The 27749-nt window shown below is 31.6% G+C and overlaps 1 protein-coding gene across 2 annotated transcripts in view; it reads right to left on the reverse strand.

Annotated features, from left to right (window-relative positions):
- The window catches only part of LOC130893753 (dachshund homolog 2), a 373096-nt gene that overhangs the window by 131955 nt on the left and 213392 nt on the right, over positions 1–27749 (reverse strand). For both annotated transcript variants that reach the window (XM_057800090.1, XM_057800091.1), the window contains exon 7: positions 26973–27197. In XM_057800090.1, the coding sequence (XP_057656073.1) occupies positions 26973–27197 (225 nt within the window). The remainder of the gene's footprint in view (positions 1–26972; positions 27198–27749) is intronic.

Consider the following 27749-nt stretch of genomic DNA (forward strand, 5'->3'; position numbering starts at 1 on the left):
TTACACAATTTAATCAAAAACTAATTTAGATTATGAACTGATTGAATATGACCGTGAAAAAACAGAATTTGCTAGATTTTTGATATAGAGCATAGATGACACGTGATTGCCGAAAAACAAATCCATCCACAACGTAACTTACTGGGACTCGACATCGCGACCTGCTAACACAGTTTTCCTTGCCGATATTGTATGATATTGATGTAGCCAATATGTAGTTTCAACAAGATGGTGTCACATGCCATAGAATCCATAAAACAATTCAATTACTGCATGAGATATTTCCATGTCGTGTAATCTCTCTTTAATATCTTTTTATAGGGTTATTCAAAATCGCAGATCCACGTGAACAAGTCAACAAGCTCGCATTTATGTACAAAGACACAAAGCTGTAGAGGCCACTTGTCTCTTGTGTTATTTCATAAATAGCCATAACCTATGAAATAAAAAATACAATCAAAAGATCAAAAAACTGTGTTTAATATTTGATTCAAATTGTGCGTTGATTTTGTGAAACTACTTTTATGCTCATATTCCATGGAAACTTTTTATTTTGAATTCTTAAGTTAAATTTGCGTAACCAGTTATCTGAAACCGCTCTATATTATTATTTAATGTCATTCAAATGTAACGCCAGCGGTTAGTTAGTCAGGAAATCTCCTATATCCTAGCAAAAATACAAATCAATTCACGGATCCGTAATTGTGAAGTTAGTCGCCGTTGGGTATCTACGGAAGCCCCTCGGCGCTTACTTAGGCCCTAGACTTATACTCTAACTCTAATTCTAAGCTGCATATTGCTCGCTTGCTCTTTTAACACAAACATACCAAACACGTTTCTCTAGTTTATCGTATTTCTATGTTAAGCGGTTTAAAACTTACCGCTTCATAGCTTTAACGTTTCGTTTGGTGAGGGTCTGAAGATTTTAATTTATGCAAAGAATTATTGTTTTATCATTTTCATAACCGCAGACAAACTCGCTTCAAAAGAAATTGTGTATGTTTGGGATGCTTCCATAAAATCAAATTCATGTTTGAGAGAAAGTTTCAGAACATTATTTGATTTAACTGATCTTTATATATTAACACTAGAAGTTGTGTTTTTGTGATGAAGAATATCATCTTACATCTTATACGAGGGCTGCTACTCAAATTTTAGGATAGACAAATAAAAACGAAAATTGAATATGGCTTCATTGTTGCTCAAAATATTCTTCATTAAGATCAATACATTTTTGCGTGCGTGTGAATGAATTGTCGAAGGATTTTTTCTATTCCGATTGAGGTACCTCCAAAGCATGTGATTTGAATGCATCAAGAGCTTCTTCAAATGTATAAAAACGTAGATTTCGCAATTTATTTTTGATCTGTGGGATTACGAAGGAATCATTGGAGGCCAAACAAAACGCTTCTTCAGTTGCTTGGACACGTTGATTTCGCAATTTATTTTTGATCTACGTCGATTTCGTAATTAATTTTTGATCTGCGGGAATACGAAGGAATCCTTGGATACCAAACAAAACGCTCTTTCAATTGTTTAAACACGTTGATTTCGCAATTTATTCTTGATCTGCGGGAGTACGAAGGAATCCTTGGATGCCAAACAAAACGATTCTTAAGTTGTTTAAACACGTTGATTTATTCTTGATCTGCGGGAATATTAAGGAATCCTTGGATGCCAAACAAAACGCTCATTCAATTGTTTAAACACGTTGATTTCGCATTTTATTTTTGATCTGTGGGATTACGAAGAAATCATTGGACGCCAAACAAGGACTCTACGGTGGATGACCCTGTTCAACTGATGAGTGAAAGCCATACTGATTTTTGTTTAGTTTGTTGGGCTCTTAACATATTTTTTACCAATCGACACGATCTTTTTCTGAAAAGTTGTCAAATTATGCGGTATCCAACGCGATAAATCTTTTTGACAACTAATTGTTCATGCAATATTGAATGAACGCGAGTGAAATTAATGCCTCAATCTCACGTCACATGACGATCTTGCAATATCAAATTCACATTGTAACCAAGTACGACCTTCATCCACATCGAAAGTCATAGAAATTCATCACAAACGATTTAACTTCATTTTTTGAGCAAGATGAATGTTTCAAGTATCTGTAAACAACTCAACACTCGTATGACAACAAGTCCTGAGTACGTTGACAATATCAGATTTGACATATTGACTTCAGTGTTGCCATATCTCAAAACTTAAGTAGCATCCCTTATATCATATTCAGTATTTATATGGCTTTGACTTTTACCACAGAATCGGCTTTTGTTTATGGGCCCCTTGATCTAGTTACAGAGAAAGATTTTTACAAAAGACATGGCACTGAATGATTTTTTTTTCAACAGCAGTATGTTTGGCTATACCTGGAAAAAGGCATTTTTGCTTATATTCACTTCTTTGTACTAGAGAATTCTAGAGAATTTATTTTAAAGTTGAAATATTTCGTTTTACACATTTTGCAACTTATACATTGAAGAAATATATTTATTTATATAGTTGTAAATAACAATTATGATACGAAACAATTCCAAACTCCCCTCTTAAAAAACCAATTATAAAAATAATGGTTTTTGTATGATATATGTATCCTAAACACGGGATCACCTTTTATTGAAACACCCTGTAGATGTTCCAAGGCCTGATGACAGGTTTTCACAGAAAATTACGCCCAGTGGTAATACACCCGCTCTCCATTTAGTCTAGGTTATTGATTTTCTTTTGCAAAATAAGAAAAGTTTCCTTAAACATAAATATTACCAAAAAATACAATGTTTTCCATATAGTTGAAAATTCTAAATAATCGTATTTTTCTGAAACAGTTTCATATCGAAAAACCCAAAAAGAACAGGTGTTGTAGCATAAGCGAACAAAAAAATCTACTAATTTGAACCTAATTTCAAATACAATGGCCAAAAGAAAAATTCCTCGATCAATTTCGAACGATTATTATTTTTGAGACCCGACCAATCAATCGTAACGTATTATTATAGAGTATTATATCGATGAGATCGTTAATACAACCATAAAAAAGAACCTGCTTGGGACATTGAATTAATTTTAACAATAACACTGTAAACCATACACTAAACTTTCGAGGGTGTCTACAATATATTGTTTCAAGAGAATTATCTTCACAATAAGAAGAAGAAAAGAAAAAAAACAACGTATTTAATAGGTACTTGTATATTCTTTTATTTTATTTCAACGGTTCAACGATATTGTGAATTCATTTGATGAAGTACACGAATATACAATTAACCCTTTGTTAAAATCTAGATTGTTATTATTTTATTATCGTTTAGTATCACGAGGTGACAACAAAAAAATTCAATGATAAATACGAAACGGAAATAACCTCAAGCAGCATTAATATTAAATATGCGAATTCCACTCTGTATATTTAGAGTTAGCCACTCAAATTACACTGGCTTACAAAAGTTAACTTTTTTTCTGTTGACGCTCATTTTGTAGTTGATAATGTTGACTTGTTTATCTTAAATCTAGTCTCAATTTTTTTTTTGACAGCTCGTATTAATTTGTTTTTAATTTTTGTCATTTAAACGTATAATTTCAATCCATAACAGGCCTATTTCACTATTTTGAGATTAGTGTTTAATATTTTTGCGTCATAGTAGTCCAAAGAGATGTTTGAGAAATCCAAATAATTTTTACTATACGTCCCACGACGAGTTAATGCCGGTTCTACCGGAAATCGACTATAACTTGTTATTTTAAATGGAACACCCTGTACATTAATACATTTTTGAAATCTACATAAAATTTTAGTATACTTTTGTTTCTAAACTTTTTCCAAAAAATGCATACTTTTTGAGTTATTGATATTTTTGTAAAAAATTTGACCCTTGCAGACCCTTATAAATTATTTTTTTATGAGGATAACCTTAAAGATATGGAAATGGTTTCTGTTCGGTTGCTTTAAGCAAGGTCAGATGTATCAGAATATTTGATGAAAAATTCTTCATTTTATACAGGGTATGTATACAAAGTGTTACCGTAATCCAAATATTAAATGTTTTCTGTAAATTTTTAGAGATGCAGGTGTGGTCTAAATTTTATTTTGACCCGTTGATACAAGCACTGAGATATAAAAAAGTATTTTTCTTTATCTTGTAAAAAAAAAAAGATAAAAAAAATCAAATCAAATTGTATTTACTAATCCTTTACCAACTTTTATTCGTTTCCGAGATATTTGAGGTTTTAATTTATCATTGTATTTTTTAACAAGCTTTAATTTTTTATGTATACGTTTGGTAGGCTTTGTAATAAATGACACTTATTTATCTGTCATTAGTCAATTATTGTAGCAGCTTTGTCACATTTACCATGTATTAAAAATCAAGCAGAAATCATTTCCATATCTTTAAGGTTATCTTGTAAAAAAATAATTTATAAGGGTCTGCAACGGTCAAATTTCTTAAAACAAAATGAATAACTCAAAAAATATGCATTTTCGAAAATAGTTTTTAGACAAAAGTATACTAAAATTTCACGTAGATTTCAAAAATGTGTTGATATATACTGTTCTATTTAAAATAACAAAGTTACAGTCGACTTCCGGTAGGAACGGAAGTCGACCATCTTTGAAAATATTTTAGTTAAAAAGATCGTATCCGAAAACCCAAACGTAGATCTTTTCATGATTGTACTATAAGTATTTTGCCATATACAGATAGCTTTACCTCGTCGTGGGTCACCTTGTATAGGGTGTTCCAGAACTTGATACAAAAAGATTGGCTATAGATAACGTGAGAATATGCTATGACAAAGAAGAATTTTCTCATATGACCCCTCGTTTCTGAGTTATAGGTGTTTAAAGACGTGAAATCATAAACCAATCCGTGACTTTTATAAAGACAACCTGTACAATGTAAAGAGGAATATAGTCCAGCATTGATTAGTAGCTAATGATACAATTATCCTACCACCATTATATATAAAACTGGACATCAACAAACAGTTTTTTGATGCACTAGATAAAAACAGAAACTGCTTTTTCAAAATTTGCCCAAAATTTACTCAAGTCGCTATGAAAAAGATTGAACCATTTTTGATGGCCCTCAAAATAGACAACTTAAGATTCTCAATTTATACATTCTCCAATTGAGCTAGAGCTAAAGGCTTTAACAACTTTCATTGTATTGAACTCTTAGAAGACCTTCTGATACAGTCAAAAAACCTTGCCAGGGTTTCTGGGATACGAATATGACTATTGTTGATATCTGAGTATGTCCAAATATCATAGAAGAACAAAAAAACGAAGTTTTTCAGAAATCGATGATCAAATTTTTTATTCTGAACACACTGTTTACACAAACAAGTTTCGGTAACCAAGTTATCGTCTTCAGAATCTGAAGGTAAAGTTTTAATTTATCTCTGAAGACGGTAACTTGGTTATCGAAACGCGCGTCAGATAGTGTAATTGTGAGTGTTGGTGTAGCGTGGGTGTGAACAGTGTGTTCAATATGATTATCACCAACGGTTCTAGAAAGTCCAGCTTCAACGTCTTCTTTTTAGGTCGTGTTGCTTGAGTAACTAGATCATCTTGTACTTTAGAACGTTTCTTTTGAATTATTTGTTAATTGTTACTACATTGACGTCCCTGGACAAATATACAGTTCAAATACAGTATGTACGATCTACAATAATGCGAAGTACTTTGTTTTAAAATGTTTGAATAAGTGAAGATTCAAATATGTAGACCGTACGTCCCCGATGGGATTCTTTACCTATAATTATGCAGAATAGAAGAAGTGCAGAAACCTTCCAGTATGGCGCTGGTCCTAAGAAGAGCGTGGTATGAATGTAAAAGAGAAAAATTGAACTATGCCGATATAAAAAAAAATAATATCGGTGATTATTATTGAGAATTTCATCAACTTGCGATGTACAAAGGTGTCCTTGGTGTAAAAAATATTTGGCGCGTCCGTCAAACTTTGATTTGATGCATTCCAAAGGATATTTTTGATTGTGAGAGAGAGACTCTCATTATTCCCCATACCATACTCCAATATATTTTTCATTCTATCCTTTTCTCTTTACATCTCAGCTTGGTATCTAGAATCAATTTATCTGTGTTGAAATTTGATATCTCCATTTGATTGATCGCTTCACCTATTTTTCGCATTACTAAAAAAATGCTTCAGTCTGGTGATTGCATGAATCAAATTTGTTAGTTCCACGATGCTTTTTCTTGGTACTTATTTCAATAATCCTCCTGTGGTTAGATCGTAATCAAGCTTTTTCAGGAATAACCAGATTTGTTTGGTGGCTTATATACCTCGAAGAAGGTTTTCTGTTGCTAGTTTGTAAGGCTAGTGTTCTTTGGATCAATATCCATTAGTTGCAACTCGCATTTGGCGAGGAATAAATATTTTATCATTACATGTATAGAAATAAAAAATGAGAACGTCCAAGTACTTGAATTTTGAGAAACCTATATCTATATCTATTTGTCTTAATGTTTCATTACAATTTAAGATCGATAATAGGTCAAAAAGTCGATAAATCTTTACTATAAAAAGAAACTAAACTGAACTGATTAATCAATTTAACTGTTTCACAATTACTAAACAACCAGTGACACTTTTCGAAAACTAATTGCAAGTGAATGAAATATCGTTTCAATTTTATGAGAGATCAGAAAAAAAATCAAAAATACAAACAAGTTAATCATTGAACGGTGATGATGTATCAACCGTAGGCTTAGGGACTTGATTCAGCAAATTTAATATATAAATCAGTCGCGTCATATTTTTAGATGTAATTTTACATTATCGGTAGCAGCAATAATTTTAAATAGCCTTTAGCGACTTGAACAGTAGAAAAAGCCTGTTTAATGAAGTCCACCTACGTAGCAATTTGTTTAAGACGATTTACTGCTCTAATGTATGTATATATATATTGTATTAAACTCTAACTTCTTTTAACATTTGAATTAATAGAAAAAAGATATATTAAAAATAGAATTTGCATCTTATTATTTCTCTCTACTTGCAGCGGCAACTACATTCAACGAATTAGAATATATTATAATATTTTTAACATTTCCTCGTAACTTTAACTTGATCTGTCTCTTGGAAATCGTTAAACGTATGTGTCACCCAACTAATACCAATTCAATTCAAAAGAAAATTTAAAATTGAATTTACTTTTGCGGATTCAATGCTTACTTCCCAGATTTTCTTGGATTATATATCTCATTCTCTCAATTTTTCCCTACTTCCTACTTCCCTATCCTCCATTCGACTATCTATGGCATACGAAGACCTCCCAGAAGATGACCTTGCCTTCCATGATAATTCCCTCGTATCTATTAGATGAAACCGTTTCCCAAACCCTACCTCGATGGTCATCGGTGTTACAAGTTTACTGTATTTTTCTTGTAACTTGTTGCAACCCGTTCATCAACCAAATGCCTAATAAAAGGTAATCAGCACAATAAATAAAATTCGATAATTAGATTAGATTAGATTAAACTGCGAATTTCTGGAAACGGCACAGCTCCGCTGAGATCTCGACGTTCGAGATCTGATCGCTTCGTTGTCTCCAGACAGGATGAATTTCTCTAAGATTCCAAACGCCTCGCCTGGGTTCGTCCAAGTGAGGAACAAAGAGGAAGAAGAAGAAGGTTTTGGTTTTTCCCAAAGTCAAGTATACTGGAGAGGATTAAGTTCTCGTTTCCGGGTTGTTCGTGTTCGAGAGTTTCTTCTGGGAAGAAATATACACATCTCCGTGAGATCATTAGATTCAAGCACTGAGTAAGTCTTCTAAATCAATACTCATTAGGAACATACTGTTCACACCGAGACTAACAATTACACTGTCTGATATGAGCGTTTCGATAGCCAAGTTATCGTCTTCTGGAGGTAACCAATTAACTTCTACTCTCTTAAGACGTCTTTGTGAATTATGAGTGTTGGTGAAGAGGTAGTGTGAACATTATTAATATCAACGGCTCCAGAAACTCCAACTTAGTTTCATCATAGAACCTGAAAACAATGACTGAATTGCTAAGCTCTCGGCTCAATTAGAATTCAATCCAATATTTAAAAATATTCCACATTCCAAATTGAAATTTTGTTTCCCAATATGTGAGTGTGAAAGATGATTATCATCATTTCTAAATTATCTATTTTGTTTCAGAATTTTTTTAAACGTCATTATTATTAAATATTCGACTCGCTAGATATCCATTCAATTAAAAATTCTTCTGAATTAGTCATAGTGATTTAGAAGAAATTCTAATTTATTCACATTTAATAGAAACTATTCGTTCGAAATAAAAGTATCAAGAATGAATAGATATCAATCTGCCTGCAGGAACAACATAATTTTAAATCGATACAGCAGATGATCGACTATAAACCCGATCGACGGTCTGTTACCATTCACACTAATTCGTACCCTTCGGACCCACGAGAAGGACCATTAAAATGTCTGTCAAAACGGCCAAGGAATTAAACTGCCAAATTTAAATGATGGACATTTTAGATATGACCTTTGGTTATTATAGCTGGTTTTGCGAGTCTACGATTTCATCGTTTTTTTTTTGCTTATTTCCTTTTTTAAAACACATTTTAGTGATATGTAAATTCAATAATATTCAAGATTCTCAGTTAATGCCAATAACAATTTCTTTACCAAAAACATTCTTTTCATCCCTTGGATCACAAATTTGAATCCGGGTTATTGTAAGGGTCGTATATGGATCCCATTCCTAGAAACGTGGTACTAATCAATTCTGTAAACTAATCATACTTTCCAGGACTATCGTTATCTAAAAATATAATTCTGTTTAACCATTTTCTAACCTGGAGCTTAAGTAAAATTCAGTCTATCCTCCCATTCCTTTCCAGTTTTACTGGTGAGACCTAACTGAGTTTTCACCTGCACAAATCTCAGACCGTTTACTTCAGTGATTTTTGTGATTGAAAGTCAAGTTGAAGACATCAGATTGTCATCAAAACAAACAAAATAGTCATTGATGTAAATAATCTTATTGATAATATTAACTCGTGCTTTTCATTCACTGAGCAGTGCATCAGTGACTTTGAAGTCAGTATTCGTTGGTAAAAACAAAGAATTTCAATCTGTCTTACTGCTTACTACTTTTATAGTAATTATCTAGATTGCAACTACATCATATAGTCCTACACCAGAGTTTGAACGTTCTATATTTGATATCAGGCTGGATTAATGCAACTGGCTATTAAACATGAAACAAAACGATCTAGAAATATTTCCACGAATTGTCTTGACGTTTCATAGTAATGGTTAATTGCCATAAAATGCACTATTGGTCCCAAAACGAATCCCCGTTGAATGTAGGAGATCCAACATCAAAGTCGTTGGTCTGCATTGTTATTGTCCGTTGTTTGGCACATTATTCCATATATTTTTGCCATTTTCTCAAGCAAACATAACCTGATAAGTGAATAGAACGTGGAAGTTTATTTATTTGGCCACCTAAATCGCTAAACCTAACTCGCTTATATTTCGTCGAATAACAGATATCGTTTACACCAATAGAGCCATGATAAGAGATGATATTGATGACCGAAATCCAAATCTTTCCCACCCAGCCACTAATAGCTGCTTATCTACGTTGTAATTTGTTAAATTCGTTACATGGTTTATTCAATAATTCGTTCTCATTGTTAATAACATCTACTTCACATTAGGTATCGCCACCTGGCGGCTGTAATAAGATTATTAGGAAGACAGTTGAAATTACTGCAGATAGGTGAATGTATTCACTTTCCATCTAGAATAAATTTTTGATTTACATTTGGGCGAACCAGCTTAATGGACGTTTGAAGAAAAATTCTCGCCGTTTACACATTTCTTGAAATATCTCTAGACAGAAAAAAGATATCGATCCGAGGTTTTCGTTTTTTTAATGTTAAATTGCTTATTAGAATACTTAAAATTTCTATATTTTGAATTGCTGGATGAAAAGTGTTTCAAGTTTATAAAAAAGAGGCTAAGCAGAACCGGGCTTACAGACAAGATTCCCACTCTACCCCACCTCTTACTTAAATAAACTAAAGACTAAAACTTGATCCGATTTATGAGTGACCTTTTCGACTGACCAATGTACTTTTTGTCACAATCTTTTATTTTAGTGAAAATAGATTGAATATTAAGGATTCGATTGTAGGCTATTTTAATATTGTGTTGTTTAAAGATTACAGAAACTTTAGAGATAACTGTTTGTATCTATGATAAAGGTGTATAAATTTATGGAATAGAAATATTAGAAATGCCGTTTGAAAATGATGATTCAATGTTTAAGTCAGTGTCAGATGTGTTACTCAAAATTCGTTTAAAAAAATATGGATAGAAAATGCCCATAATTTGTTGAAGAATTCGATTCTTGTATATACAGTGATACTCAATTGGGTAAATTATAAAAAAATTCTGCTTTTAAATTTTTTATTTTCAAATTCTCTCTCTAGTAGTTCATTTAAAATTTTCAAAATAATTTCCACGTGTTTCTCTGAGCAAATTTTCCTTATATGAAGCTGTAATTTCATATATAAAATTATCGTGTCGCGGTGTTTGTAATTGAAATCCTCCGAAACGGCTTGACCGATTCTTATGAAATTTTGTGTGCATATCGGGTAGATCTGAGAATCGAAAAATTATTTTTTATCCCCCTAAATGGCAAGGGTAATCCACCAATAAAATTTATTTTTATTTTTTAAATAAAACCCTATGCGATTTCTTATTTATTAATTATAAACTTTAATTTTTTTGGCAAGATTTCATTTTTTTGTCATAAAAAATATTATATTACTCTGAATTTTTCACCCCTCTACGATCAACCTCTATTTTTCTATCGTGATTTTTTAATTTTATCCACAGATCCGCAATACGATTGCAAGATGGTGATCGAATATAATAATTATAGTACGATAAATTTTTATTTATAATTTCAATTTCCTTTTTATATCAATCGTAGCAGTGACTGTTATACGTATAATTTTGATTTTTTGATTGAGATTTTTCTCATGTTAATTTTACTCCAGTGCAATAATTATTTATTAATAACTGAAAAGTCAGTTTTCACTCTCATGTGAATAAACACGTGTTGTGAGCTCCCGCTAACAACGGCAATGATCGTACCTGTACATATTGTACTTAACATTTTTTGCAAATAGTTTTAAATCAAAACAGAAACGTGTACGTGTTCAATAAATATACGTGTTCCCTTATTGTGTAAGGTAAGCCAAATTATGAGGAAAAGAATACAATGTTGAGTCACTGGTTCTCACAAATAAGTATTTTAACTTGATTTATTTGTAGGTTATATGTACATTCAGCAATGTCAGCAAGACTTAAAAGGACCAATTTGAGTCGTCTAAAAATCAAATCTCGTGCATATAAGAGCACGAACATCAGGCGAACAAAATTCAAAGGATCCAAAAAAGTGAGATTTCAGGGAGATTGCATTCAAAATGAGAAATCTGGTAGCGGCCACTGGCACTGTTACATGACATACCTTGATAATTATTTTTTTCCTAAAAATGCGTATTTAAAGATACAAATCGTGGTGTCCAATCGTTTTACCTAGCACGCCCTCATTTATTAATCAACAAATGGTTTTTTGCTGTTCCACACTGTATAATCAAATTTAACCTGCGACCCCGTTATTAATACAAAGTAATTAATTTGCTGCTCTTATTCTCGTTCTAAACGATGTATTGACGTGAGCTTAAAATCGAAGATATTGCTTTTGTACTTTAAAATCAACAATAAAAGTTTATAACTCGATTTTGAGATAAACGTTTTTATATCGGCATTCAATTGCGGCAGTTTTCAAAACATTTCTTATTTAATGTCATCCCAACATGCATTAAAAATACGATAACAAGGAAATTATTATCGTGTGCTTAAATTTACGATACCGACATTTAAAAAGTAGTTAATTGGTATACAAGCGGTAAATTCTAAAATCAATTTTGTGGCTTGTTAGCATCTAATTTTATTAATTCAGCTTTTGATACATCATTCAATAGACGATATACAATGATCTGGCACAAAATATTCAACCAAATTTTTTTGTAATATTTATCTTAAATGAAATTTGTCACAATTAACGTCTCAATAAGTTAAACTAAATGGAGGGGTTCGTGCTCTTCAACAAACCCCATTCTTTTGCGAATATCTCTCATTAGATCTGGGACTTCTTGAACCGTATTTCTCTAAAAATTTTAAGCCGTAATTCCTCCTTATAGTCCAAGTAAAAATGAGGTACTACCTTCGATTTTCATGAACCTGCGTCGATTTGAGTGAAAATTTGGAATTAAGCTTGACTTACCCTTATTTTCAATATCTCACCTATGCTGATATGAGTTGAAAATTACAAGTATTAGCATTTAATGAGTATTTTTTTTGGGCTTGCCGCTACCACTCGTAAATAATATACTATTAACACTGTTGGTTGTCATTAAAAGTCACTTTTAATATCAGTGGAACAAACATTTATTTTTCTATTACCGTAAAGTACGTACTTTAAACTCACTTTAGTGTGCGTAAAGAAACATACTTTAAGCAGTAGACGCGTAGAAAAACGTATTATTAAGGTCTCCGTAGTGTAGTGGCTAGAGTACGTGACTCACATGCGAAAGGTCCCAGGTTCAAGTCGCGTTGATGCCATTTTTTATTTTTCTACTTATGCAGTAATAAATATTTTAAAGTGGCAATTATCCATGATAAACAAAAGAGTTAAATAACTGCAAAAATTCGTCTGTATTGTTAAATTGTTCTATTAAAATATTAATGAATATATAATATATTTTTATTAAGGAGAATTGTCATCAAACTTTTTTATTTTTATAAAGTTTGGGCTAATACAGAAAATATTGTATGCAATACGTGTGTAAAGGAATTGTTTAGACTCACGTGATTGTCATAAAAAGGCTACTTTACACATGTGTTATCACATTTTGATAAAAACTGTTTTTAAAACTAGTTTTTACAGAAAATTTTGCAAAAAGATCTTCATATACGAACGTTGATAAAACCGAAATTTAACGTATTCCATTTAGTTATAAAATCTTCAAAGTACGATATATAAATCCCTATTCGAGATACAGAGAGTGCAGATTCGATACGAGATAATTTTAAGTGGCGTTTCTTGCAGTTTATTGTCATTGTGGTGGGACCAGCCGTGGAAAAATGGTTTGAATTTTAGCCGCGTGATCGTGTCTTCGAAAGCCGGTTAATTGTGGTATCTTGTGCGGTGGTCTCGCCACATTTCGATTTTAATATCGCCATCTCGACCGAAGTAGTTACCGATAGAAGAGATAGTAGTAGACTTTAATCTCTTTATCGCTACCATCGGATGTGTTGGACTGTGTTAACGCAAATTATTGTTATTTACTTCGATACACTCATCGCAATTGTAAATCGCATGGAATTCTTCCAACAAAATGACTTCATTTTCGTAAATAAATTACAAATATAATGGAATCCAGTAAGTAATGAAATAGAACTCACATTAGTGTAGTATCAAACTGAAGAGTATTGGACTGAAGAAAATATTACTGCTGACCGTGAAATGTGGATTCGCCGCCGTTCGCAGCAATTAGGCCTCTTTTACTCAACTACATGGAAAATTTTGCGAGGGGATTTCGGTGTAAAACTATATAAGATATGGCTGGTGCAAAAATTGAAGCCACACGTTCTCCCACAACGTCTAACATTTGGTAAATGGGCTTTAGCAGAGCTGGAGGTAGATCGACTTTTTTATCGAAAAATTGTGTTCAGCGACTAAGCTTATTTCTGGTTGAATGGATACGTTAACAAGCAAAATTGCCGCATCTGGAGTGAAGAACAACCAGAAGTGTTGCAAGAGCTACCAATGCATCCCGAAAAAATCATTGTTTGGTGTGGATTATAGGCCGATGGCATCATCTTCAAAAGCGACGATGGCCGGATCGTTACTGTGAATAGCGAGCTCTACCGTGAGATGATTGGCAATTTGTTTAGCCCAAAATTGATGAATTGGACATACCTGACATGTAGTTTCGAGAAGACGGTGCCACATGCCACACGGTACGCGTGCGTCCCTTCAAGAGCAATACAATCATTTCAACGCTTCTCTAGCTTCTTGATGCCGGAAAATTTGTCTTTTGCCTCAAAATAGGCTTCTTTTTCAATAATTGCTTCTTCATTTAAATTGAATTTCTTACCGGCTAACATTTTTTTGAGTTTAATAGCCAGTAGTCAATGGGAACCAGATCTGGACCATATGGCGTGTGAAGAATTAATTCTATCAATTTAATTATCGTTGCCATCGACTTGAGAATCAGTGGTTTTTTCTTCGACATATGAAGCGGTTTTTCCTTGATTTTTGCATTCACACAATCCAACAACTCTATATATCTATCGCTATCGATTATTTCTTCCTTTTGGAGATAGTCGATGAACAATATTCCATGCGAATCCGAAAATATTGAAGCCATAACCTTCCTAACTAACTATTGTGCATTTTGACGCTTCGGACGTGATTGACTGGGTGCATTCCACTTAGATTATAATCGTTTTGATTCCGTAGTGAAAAAGCAAAAGGCAAAGAATAGGAAAAATCAGAAACAGCTGTGAAAAAAGGAACCTTGTTGACGTTACTCCAACAAGATTAGTTGGAAAGTAAGTACGTTCTATACAAATATTTCTCTTTTCAGATACACCAGGTTGAAGTTAAAATATGTATTTTGATTTTCATTAGCATGGCTGACAAAATACAAATAAAAGTGAACTTTATGTGCGTTAAATTCTACAGAAAATTTACTTGTTTTTGGTTTATGCTAAATTAGAATTTTCAAATGAAAAATTTAAAAAATTTTCATATCAAAACTTTACACACCCTGGAATGTTGGAATAAATTATGAAATCTTGAGTCGTACAATATACGGGGTGTTTGAAATAGAATGATCCAATTATAAAAATCCGATGTGATCAATGGAAACGCCCGTGTTAATATTTTTCAACATCTTCCTGGTGTGTTTTAAAGAGACGAACAATGCATTAAGTGAATAAAGAACATGTTAGTATTATCTATTTATCCAAAGGTGTGGAGATTTTGTATCACGTATAGTGTTAAGTGATACGGTAACTTTACATTTGAGAGGGGATGTTAACCACCATAAAGTGAGAATGTGAGGGACCTAGCAACCACACCCAACTGTACAACATGGCCCTAAAGGGGGGCATATTGGGAACCTGTAAAAAATATGTAAAAAAACTTCATTCGCTACCCTTCGATTTAGAAGTAACCTGTAGTTCAAATGATCATTCGTTCTTGTAGTAGCCCCATACAATTAAAAAATTGAATATACTTAATTGATCACTATGTATAAAATACTGTTATATTTTTGATTAAATTTCGAATGTTAAGTAGTAAAATTTCTGAGTGATAGTGAGCAAATTGCGGCATAAATTCAGTGCTGGAATTTAGTATCTGTTTAGCTTGCTCAAAATTTCACTCAAAACTATCAAACTTAGAAAAAAATAAAACGTGCCACTCACCTACTTGTTCCGAAAAAGTAAAATGCTTGCCAATTGTGAATGAACTGAAAGGAGGGGCTAAAAATTTGTTGAAATGAAACAAGTTGTGTATCTTAATAATTTTGTTTATTTCAATTTTGAATTGTTAACATGTACATCACACAAATTTTTACCTAAAGCTAAAATCGAACCATATTTCAGTGGAATCACTGGTATGATTTATTTGGTGCGTAGAAAATTTTGATATATCATTTTAAATTGGTTTTTTTGTACAGTTTCAACCCTCTTTTATTTTGTTTATCTCCAACATTAACACGTGAAATAGATGCAAGTATACATCAAGTTAGTGAATCAGTCTTCAAAAAATATAAAACGTGATTTTTGTTGAAGGCAGTTTAATAATAAGGGTTTCAAGACTTTTTTATTATAATACAATATTCATATATCAAAATTTTCATTAGGATATTTTACAGTACCAGGTAGTAGAGAAAATACTTTAGTCTATAAACTCTTCACACTTGCATTAAAATCTGAGACAGCTCTAAAGTATAGGGCAATTTGAGCATTAATTGAGATTCTGATATCAGAAAAAACGTTCAGATATCAAAAATTTTGTCAGAAGAGCAAAAAGTCATATATTTGGTAGAACTTCTACTTTTAGTTTGAGATACGACGAAGAAAAAGACGCTTTTCCAATTCAAACAGTGTGAATCCAAAAGATCATGTGTATTGGCCTCTGGAATGGAAGTTATTGGTAGATTCTCACTTTTTGTGAACAAAATCAATTCATTGACGTATATTGAGACTAACGATTAACATATGACTAAAGGCAAATATCTGCCTTTTTTATTCCAGTACTTATAGAAAATACGTGACTACACCATCAGTTTCGAACCTATAGACCACACAATATAAAATCCTTGTTATATAAAGAACGTTTCATTTAGATTTATTATCAGAAATTTTCTGGTGAAGTATATTTATTTAGAAGGAATGAATATGAAATCTGATTATTCGAGATGATTTTATATCAGTGAGTTATTAACCAGTTCTTCCAATTAAAATGTCCAATTTCTAATTTTAACTAGATCTGATTGCCTGACTATTGGAATATTTCAAATTTGAACACTTTGGCGAGTGAATTCTTCAAGTCGAAGTCGAAAATAATTGTGGCATAAAAATCGTGCTTAAAGCAGTTAATATATTAGAATTAGGATCACAACAGCAAAAACCATACTTGGTGAATTTCGATCGAAGCAGTACGTAGAAGTTTGATAGAAGTCTACAACTGATTAAATGTGAAGAAAATACGCGAATTTCAAACGTTCACTTTGAATTTTTGGGCCATATTTCGTATTGACATCTTTTTTAATTTCTTTTAGTGACTCTTTCATATTCTTTATGTCCTATAAACTCATTCAATATCCAAACGGTATAGAAGTCAAATAAAGACCACATAGACAATCTAGTGGACACGATTAGGTAGGCAAAAGGGTAAATTAGAAAGGAGATCAAAGCTACACCATCTCAAAGACATTCTTTTATTCCTAGTAAGCTTTATGTATATATAGCAAGGGGCTGAACTATCAAGAAGCTTCAAGTCCAGCAAAACATTAGCTTCAGATTCACTGAGAATTGAATTAAAAGCAAATAGAGGACATCATGTAGGAAATCACCAGTAGAAGGTTTGGAAATCTGAGGATCTACTCCAACAACCAACTGTGGGAGTCTACAGATTACACCGTGTATCCTCGGCCGAAAAAACAACTGAAAAAGACCAGCAGTGGAAAAAAAAACAAATAACGAACAGGGATCGTTAACCTGAGCATCGGAAGGATCTCTAGTAGAGGTAGCCTTAACAAATGAAACCACTCATTAACGTCGTTTTTGAATGAGTCATCTCAGAATTTGCTTCTTCCTGAAGGTGCGAAAAACACTTGCTCAACGTTGATACCATAAACAATGAATGAAGAATAAAGTGCACAATATTACCATGAAGAAACGAAGAGGATAACCGGACACTTCCATCAAACCCATGGAAGAAGGGCAAAAAATACTAATGAATTCATCAGATAAGATGGGAAAGGTAGATGGAAGCTCTTCATGAGTTTTGGGAATGGTGTAGCCTCCTCTTCATTCTATTTGCTTCAAGTCATTTTGACATATCACTTTAATGAGATAACAGTGTTGTTTCTGTGGTCTCTACACTATATAGAATCAAACTCATGGGACAAATTCGAAGTAAAACAAAGAAAAAGTTTGTAGAAATATGGAAACTCAATTCACTGGATTATAATAAGCTCTAATAGTACTTGCTATCAACCAAACCATCTCGAAAACGGTTTACAAACGATACCAAAATCGGTTGAAATGCAAAACAGAATCATGCATAACGGTAAACGTTCGGTTAGAACACGTGATCTTTTTTGCGCAGAATCGTCATCGTACCATGGACCAGTTTTTGATAGGTTGGAACGAACCTAATATAATATAGAGACTTAGGATACGTTCTAAAAAGCGAATGTTCAGTTTGGGTATAGTTTCCAAGATAGATTCAAAATTCCTAAAGTCTCGACTAGATTTTCAAAGTCTATCCACGAAAAGCTTGTTAAGATTGGTGAAGGACCTAGATTCATAGAGAAAGGTACCTGATTAATCGATTATTTCCTAATTGCTCCTTATTCACCAAGGACAATGTACTAAAAATGTGAGGTTAGGCTGTCAATATCATCGAATTACTTTTTTTTCGTCTGGTTATTGGATCTGATGGATTGATGAAGCGTAAAAAACTTCAGAGTGCAAGGTTCCTCAGATTTTTGTACAGATATTTTTAATTTTTTTGTGTAAATTCAACGATTCGATATATAATAAAATTATAACAACTCAAGTATCTTCAATGACGCATATTTCTGATTACCTGGTGCTGTATTTATAAATATTTAAATATTTTAAGTTAAATTAACTAGTGTTATCCAAATAAAAGTCTACTTCTAACAACACTTGTAAGAATGGCACATATTTGACAGAATACTAAAAATTCCATCACTGAAATACCGGGTTAGTTTCACATTTTTATATACGTGCCCACATATTAAAAGTACTTTAAGCTGTCGTTTCACTAATAATTACTTTAACTTTTCCACTCCAGCTACATTGAGCTAAGAAAACTTTATTGACATCTATGAAAACTAAACTTATAGATATTATACTGAAAAGATATGTGCCCAACGGCAAAGGGTGCTTCCAAAAGCTCTTGTATATCATTCAAGTTGAAAAATAAAATAAATTATATTTAACCAGGAGGTAGCGTGTAATTTCACACCAACAACAGATCTTTACGAATTGTACCAAAACAAAAATGGAAATCTATTTAACTTTCATAATCTCAAAACTTATTTCGTATATATTACAATAAAAATGTGTGAAACTCATTTGATTTTATATGAATATAAATTTTTACACCTTACACCATTAAGATCAGATGGTAAAATACTAGCCAAACGTCCCACTGAACAGACTACACTAGTTAATAGAGCTGGTCTCAAAAATGTGCTCTAACTACAAACCTGCCACACTAGTAAACACAGTTTACAAGATTTCCACAATCTACATCAAAATGATTCAAAGTATAATGATAAACGAAGTTGGAAACTGGATGATTGATAGAATACTTAGAAAATGATGTCCAAGAAGCAATGAGGAATAGATAATTGGAGGAAGATCACTAGGAAAACAGAAATAGATGATTGTTTTGTAGAAAGAACCTGAATCATGTAATTAAAGATTACTTATGGAGTAGTTGATTGCCTAAGAAACCCTATTCCAAAGAAATACTAACTTTCGGATAGAGAAAAATACTTTACAACTATTTAGAATAAGTTACTACCAATGGCATTTTCAAAATAGGCTTGGAATTGACATTTGAATATTCACTATAAGACAAATTTAAAGAAGTATACGAAAACTCGTCTTGGAGAATGTCAAAATGAATCTCCACATTCTATCCACAGACTTCAAACAAGCTTTCGATAGCCTGAAAAGGGAGATAATACTGAATGGCATGTCAAAATTGCAGGACTAGAGCTCACCAGAATGGTGATGAGTGTAAATCACTTATAATAACGAGAGACAAAAAATAATGAGTGTAAAGAATGAAAAGCATTCTTAAAATCGAACAGGAAGCTAGTGGAAGGAGCCTAGAACTAAATGAAGGAGTAGAAGACTGAGTATATGAAGAAAAGTATACAAAAAGGAGCTAAAAGGAATATAGCGATAGAAAAATATATATATATATATATAATAATAGTAGTCAAGTAGTAGCAAATAATCTGAACAAAATGGGAGGATAGAATGGGGAAAAAAGCGGAAAAGCCAAAACATGCAAGAACCTACAATAGATTATTGTCTTGATAAAATTTTTAAATCAATTATAATGAAAGACGAAAATCAATTGATGAATCGCCTAGTCTAAATAATGTGTAAATTCCTGTTTGAATTATATTTTCTGCATTATTTTCATTATTTAACTCTTTATAGAATATTGGTCTCTAGTTAGCCATTGACAACCAATATTTTAACTAGTAAAATTTCTATTGGCATGATAATTTTTCATCTTGTAGGGGGTTCATTCATTTCAAATACCATTATCGGCACCTAGTATTAATACTATGGTTGTTTTCTATTTTATTCATCATTTTTTCAAATTTCTCATTCAGTTTTTTATTTATTCGGTAAACTCCCAGTGACCTGCAGTTTATCCTTTTCGAGCAAATATCTTCAGAGAAAGCTAATGACCTTCTAGACTCGTAATAATCTCTGACGAACAAGCTTAAAACACAGAATACGATGGTGACAACGATGTCGATAAATTGTACTCGAAGTTAAGAAACAGTTTTTTGATACTAGTGATTCTTCTGACGATGAAGATGATGTAGTAAACAACACTATTACCAATAAGGGTCTTTCTGTTATACAACCAACGAATTTTTATTTCTTTTCACCGAATAACTGTGAAGTTTCAGTAACTTAACCTATTTACACAAAAAACAGCTTAAAAATTGCAAATTATACTTCTGTTCTGTATAAGAACTGATGTTTATTGTAAAAAATCTTCCGTGATGAGTATCAAGTAGTTATTTCTTACGGTTTTTACAACCTAATGTCATTTAATTAACCCAAAAAGTTAAGTACTGAGATCACGTCATCTTTTTTCAGGGTAATAACTACATTATTCAAAGTTAGTTTCATTCCTTAGTGCGGATAAGATGCAAAAAAGATGAATTATTTCATTTATATTATTATATTATTATATCATTTAAACAATAATGAACCCATAATTTACATAAAAAGAGATGTAATCAAATCACTGAATGTTAATAATTCAACAATGACAATGACACAAATATATAGAAACCAGAACACTCCATAAAAAATAGAAGTGAGTTTGAATCTTCAATCTCTCCATTTATTATTGGAAAACGTGGAGGAATAAATCTCACTCAGTATGTTTAGAGAAGATGTTACCAAGTATAAACCGAAATTTCGCTAAAGAGTGATCAAATCTCAAACATAATACACAAAATACCATTGAGATAAATAAAAATATAATCAAATTAATCTCAAACCCACATACTTTCGTGTTAGATCAGGAAATTCTAGACCACTACGGTTAGATAATATGAAATAATGAAGATCTTTGGCTGCTAGAGACATCCCACATCCTCAACATTCTGAAAGTGCAGCTGTAAACACTGAGCATCATCAGTGCTGCATAATAAATCTTGTATATGACACCTTCAAATACAAACAAGATATTAGTAGTGGAGTAATTAGCTAATAACTGATGTGAATCTCAAAATATCTACGTTAACTGTTAGGTGAAGACTGTAAGAAGCGGAATTGGTAAGAAGAAAGGGATGTGATATGACTCAGATCTGTCAAAACCTTTTCTGATTGTTCTATCTTTCCAAATATATCAGAATGTCTTACGCGTACAGTGCTGGTTAGTTTAGGTAAACATTAATCAAGATGATGCGTTACAATTTGCGCATCACATCCAGTTTTCTTGCGACAGCTATATATTATTTTCTGACTTCATTTACGTGTTTTTATAATAATAACCCGGACAGTTTTTGTTATGTATGTGAAGAATTAACTTTGATATCTAAGCGTCGCAAATTTAAGCTATTTATTGAAAAGTGCTCTTTGGTTTATTTTCGTTTTGCTGTGGGCTCCCAAAATAACATCTGGGTTATACTTACATATTATGTAAGTGTCTGAGACTCCTATTAGATTGAAGTATATAAAAATCTAGACATTTGTCTTTTGGTATACCAATGATTTGGACAGGACCAAAAGGTCATGTAAGTGATTGTTATTTTTGTTTGATTCAAACAGAAAGCGTCACAACCAAGTCCAAACACACTGTCTAATACACAAACTTGTCATCGACCAAGAGACCAATGATTGTGTAAAGACTACAAGTCAAGTAGAAAGTCAGTATTCTGGTACTAGTTTTATTTTTAGTCCGATAAGGTATCTCAAGAAAGTGACCTACGTTATGAATCATCAACTTTAAAAGAACTGCTTTTAAAGGCTGAGCGTTTGGAGTATAGATTAAACGACTGGGATTTACTTTCTCCTGGTACAAAATGAAATCTTACTTAATTGAATTTTGAATATGTCGCCAAGTTGATGGCAATTGTTCATCGACTCCTCAAAAACTAGCTTCAAATCAGTACCGGTTGCCCAAGATTTTGATATGAGACCAAAGAGAACATGAAATTCCTTCATGAAAAAATTAAATTGAATATTTTTGGAAAGTTTGTGGAGATTTTGAGGCCATCGCCAGTCCGACTATAAATTCAAGGGTTTATTTATTTATTTACCAATCTCTCAATAATCAGGGATTCAAAAACAATTTTTGATGTTATTTTAATCAATTATTTTGCCAAAGTAATTTGCGAAAGTGTATATCTAACTATACGAAATGGCAAAAATTGGTATTGGCTATCAAATGGACCAATGCATTTTGCACATCAATTCCAAAATTTACTTGAATTAAATATATATAAATATTTTACTTCTGGCGTCTATTATAGTCTAGTGTTCTAGACGTTCAGTTTTCATGTGTATCAACCAAATTACATTAGTAGGTACTAAAAATAATATTACCTACAGTGGTGAACCTATTTAAATATTTACTCCAATTAATTTCAGCTACACATTGTCTCTCATATGTGTTTGTCTAATAATTAGTTGATAAAAGTATCAGATATTGTTATTTAACTGATCAAACTACATAGTATCTAAAATAAGTGATAGTTAAATTAAAAATGTTTATTTGTTTCGGTCCAATTCATATGTTTTTGATCTCTTAATAGTCATTTCACTAAAACACAAGAGACCTGAAAGTTATTAAGCAAAAGCATACCAAAAAAATTATAATTTCATACTTTGTCAATTAATTGTTCATTGAAGAATATTTGATCGTTCAAAGCGCATTTAAGATGGTTTGGACGCATATGCAAGACGACCGAAAACATAATACCGAAAAAAAAAAGGTTTCAATTCAAAATAACAAAAAAAAATTATTAAGAACGACCAAAGAAAAGATGGATTGAAAATTTGGTATACACGTTATGGAAATCCCGGAAATTATTTTCGAATTATACATGTAATCTTTACTGATTATATAGAAGAAAAGAAAAGGAAAACGATATTATACTCATTTGCTAAAAGTTTTCATGGCAACGAAGACCGCAATTGACAGGTTGAAGGCTGAATATTGGTTATAGCCTCTAATAAACACAGCTGATAATTTTTTTCTTATTATTTTCAAAGTTTTCAAATGTGTAGCTCGTTTTGATACGCTGCGTACCCATATTTACTTTGTGGATTTGTGCTTTTACTCTGGGGGTAGTGTTTTTTTGAAAATTCAATAATTTGTGACTTAATTTTGAATTTTTGTCACAAGAAACGATATTTTCAATCGATTTTCCACAAATAACTTCATGGACGTTAAATATATGTTTTAAAAATATAGAAAGAGTTAATTTTTGTTATAGACCTATTACAAACCGAGTTATGATTTATTAAAAGTGGAATTTATGTAGTTAACCAAAGATTTTGAAAAATTGGAATTTGAGTAACTAGAAAACAGTCAATTTTACGAAAAAATGTATCAAATCTATCAAAACTGCTAAAAACAAAGAAGTTAGGTTTTATCCATTGAAAATTTTGTTTTTTTTTTCGTAACCTCAGAATTAAGCGAAATTAAACCTTTCAAAGTTCATAGAAGCGTGTTATTGGTACCGCTTTGGAGCTCTTTAAAATTAAAAGGTTCCAATGTATACCAAATCTTTTCAGCCTAATAGACAGATTTTCCAGCAGAAGGGTTTTTTAATATGCAATTGCAAGAAAGGAAACAGCATATCATGTGGCTGAAGGAAAAGACTTTTATGTAATTCAACTTGCACTGGATGTTCTGGTGAAAATTTTCTAAACAGTGTTCCAATAACGATGAAGAAGAGAACCAAAATACAGATAGTGATGATGATAATGATTGTTAACTTTTAATGATACTGTACATAAATTTGTGAATTTTTTTAAATTGACATGTAACACAAAATACAGTAGATCACGTTGAATACATAAAAAATTATATAAGAAATAATTTTTTCCACATGAGGGTGGTTTTTGAAATATAAGAATATGCAAAATAATCATTAACAAATCAAGCACTACAAAAATTATCGATTCAATATAATTATATGTTTAATTATATGAATAAGATCATAAAGGCTTTTTTCAACTTTCTTGCATTAGGGGGATGATTTTTACGGGTGAAAAATTTGTGATAAAGAAACATTTGAGTTGAATAGAATAGAAAAACACCGTTTTTTACAATTTTAGTTTTTAAAGGCTGAAATACATTGATTAAGAGTTGAAAAACATCTTTATTCTAAACCTACAAATGTTTCTACGAGTTTCTAAAAGCTTCTACTTTTATTTTATTAAATTTTGATAACCAAAAATAGTTTTCACGCAAATCCATGTGTCTTGATGGAATTCTGAACTGATTTTTACCTTTTTTCTCTGGACTAATATGCCGCTGCAATACGTTTCAAGTCCTAGAAACGCAGCTGACGATATTATTTTTAAGTTGTTAGTTATCTCTAGAATGTTAGGGTTTTGGAGAACTTTGAATGTGGAATATGGCCTATAATTGGTATTTACATTGAACTTCGTTTTTCAAATCCTCAAAACATATTTGTCTATATTATATTTACGAAAATTGAATCAATGACATTACTTTGATTCTAATAATTGAAAATACGATTTCATTTAAATTGTGATAATTTATTTGACGAAGTATGAAAGCCTCATTGAGCTATCTAAATTATCTATCTAAAGTATTAAAATATGATATTGCAGTATAAGTGGAAATTAAGGTCTTTAATGCCGCTTGAGCAAGCTTGATGCAACGTGCAAGAAATTGCATGCAATTCCTTGCAAGATCAAAATGTTACATGAACGAATATTGCATGTCGCTTGCCATAGTATCATGGTAGCCACGCCACTAATCAAAATTCCATAAGTAGAAGTAAAAAATTTCCTAGCCCAAACTTTATTCAATATTTTGTGGGCAGTTTGAAAATGAAAATTACAAGGTGAAATAAACAAGAAAAAAAGTGGTCAATGCATCACTTGCAATAATGTTAACTGCTGATACTTTTATTTTTGGAGCCCGTTGGACAATTTAGCTGGAGAATTGGATGAGAAAAATTAGTTAGAGAATGCATGAAGAGACATATGAACAATTCCTAAGCAAAATAAAACGTAGTATCAGCAGATTATAAACTTATTTCTCTCTAAAATTGCAACGCAATAAAAGTGGCAAAGTGCGAGATCTTGCAAGAAACAATCAACTGAACTTCATCTATGCAATTTTTGGTCAAAAAATATTGCGTCTTGCATTGCATTGCACGTTGTATTGCATCATGTAAAGAGGCCGTAATAAAACGTGAAATTTTTTTATCTCGACGGTGTAATAGCTCAGTCGCTATTTTTTTGTACCTACACTTGAAATAATAAATATAAATAATTGAAAAATGGTTAATGAGGAATTTAATTCGCAATATGTTGATAAAATTTAATTTTGACTTGTTGATTTTATCCAATAGATGGAAGAGCAAAATATAACAGACATAGATGAACGAATATGTAGTTCTGAAGCACTGAGTTTATGCTGCTGATAGTATTAACATTGTTATAAGTACAGCTGACGGTTTTAAAGTGGAAAAAAAATTAATCGGAAATTTTCCACAATTTTATCGAAGTATAGATATATAAACATTTTTATAGCATGCTTTTGCTTCTAGAACCAAACCTGGCATGATGAATGAGTCTATTTATACATCAAGTAACTGCTAAAAATTATATTTGTTCAGGAAAAATTATAAAACGCCACCTCCCTCACTATATATTGGAATATTGTTGGTTTGACTGTTATTCAAATTATTGAATGAAATAAATGTCCTTAATATGTCATTATATATTAGCTACTAAGTATATACACGTGTTGTAATGGCTTTTAAACTTTTTTTCTTTCAATAAATGTAGTATAAATTATTGTTTTTGAGAAACATAGATATTGCAGAAAAATTTTAAACAATATGTAAGTAGCAAACAGGATTATGGTCTTCAATATGTATTTACATAATCTTCTTGTTCATATAGTTAGTTCTATAGCTATACTACAATATATTATAAAAGAAAATTTTGTAGTTTTTTCGATTTAATATTTTGAATCAAGATATTGATTTCTTTTCATCAATTTCGAAGCGGTCGTTAATATCAATTTATTTCGATTTCATTCTTTTTAATAGAAGCTTGATCAAGAAATCTAAACTATTTCTACCAAAACAAATGCTTTGTCAATTTTTTACACAACTTTAACGATATAAATATAGCTAAGAAATAATTATAATTCTTTTTTTTTACGTGGTAATAAATTTTCATTTATACTTGGACATATTTCACAACTTTAGTGTTAAAATTATCACTATGATTAAAAATGATCACTTTTACTAACTACTAGTATTTGATATAAGCACGAGAATGTACATTTTTTTTCTGCTAATGACATTTACATTTTTATTTTATCCTATATCAGTGATAATTGTCACCGAGGAGCAGTAACAAACAAAAATTTTCCTCCGCCTCATCGTAAACCATGAAAAACGGGTAAAAAATTTGATTTTCAAGTATCTTTTTGTTTTTACCTTATCATCGAAAGTTTTAATAAATATTTACAAACTAAATTTACGTAAAACTTAGATTTCAACATTTGTGCGTGGCAGCTAAGTACATATAATATTGGGCTAAAGATAAAAGATACACCATGTTACTATTTGTACCTTTTTCGTAGTGGATTTGTCGTTCTTGTTGACGCGCGTTGTCTGCTGCTACTTTAAGAAGACCTTGAATATTTCTAAGAAGGGTTTCTGTCGATGAAATACTAGCATCGGGAGTCGAACCATTTGCAGAAGCTACAGCATTGGCCAAAGTCGAATAGTTGAGAGCTGTTTGTTGAGAGTCACTTCCAGGTGCAGTTGGAAGTGGCAAATCACCCTCATCCATATCTGTAATTAGATAATTATAATTAGAAATGCAATAAAAAATAAAAATAATACACTTTGTTGTATAATTATCTATTTATTATGAACCTAGGATGTTTGATACAAAACTTATTTTTAATAATACAAAATGAAACAAAAGGGAAGATTTCGATTGTTTTACATGCTTTCAATTTAGTTAAAAAATGTTTTATTCAAGTGAAATTTCGAGAAATAAAAGAGTTAATCCAAATTTCGAAATGAAACAGGAAAAACAAACTCTGGATTCTAATTTGGAGAGCAAAATTGCTTTTTCAATCAAAATATGGTTAAAAAATAACTTTTATATCCAAATTCCGCCAAAAATGGCTTATGTAGTTTTAATTTGATCAAAAATGTCTTACATCATTCAATTTCGAGAAAAAAGTTATTTCCCTTTCGCTCGAAAGAAAATATTTTATTCAATACAAATTTTGGTTTAAATTTCTATAATTTTCCAGTTCCTATACTTTTTAATATGTTTTTCTTGACAAATCGTCTTAATTTGAGGTCACTTCGGTTATAAAATAAGTTTAGAAA

This window comes from Diorhabda carinulata, chromosome 5 (genome assembly GCF_026250575.1).
Source record: "Diorhabda carinulata isolate Delta chromosome 5, icDioCari1.1, whole genome shotgun sequence".
Classification (NCBI taxonomy): domain Eukaryota; kingdom Metazoa; phylum Arthropoda; class Insecta; order Coleoptera; family Chrysomelidae; genus Diorhabda; species Diorhabda carinulata.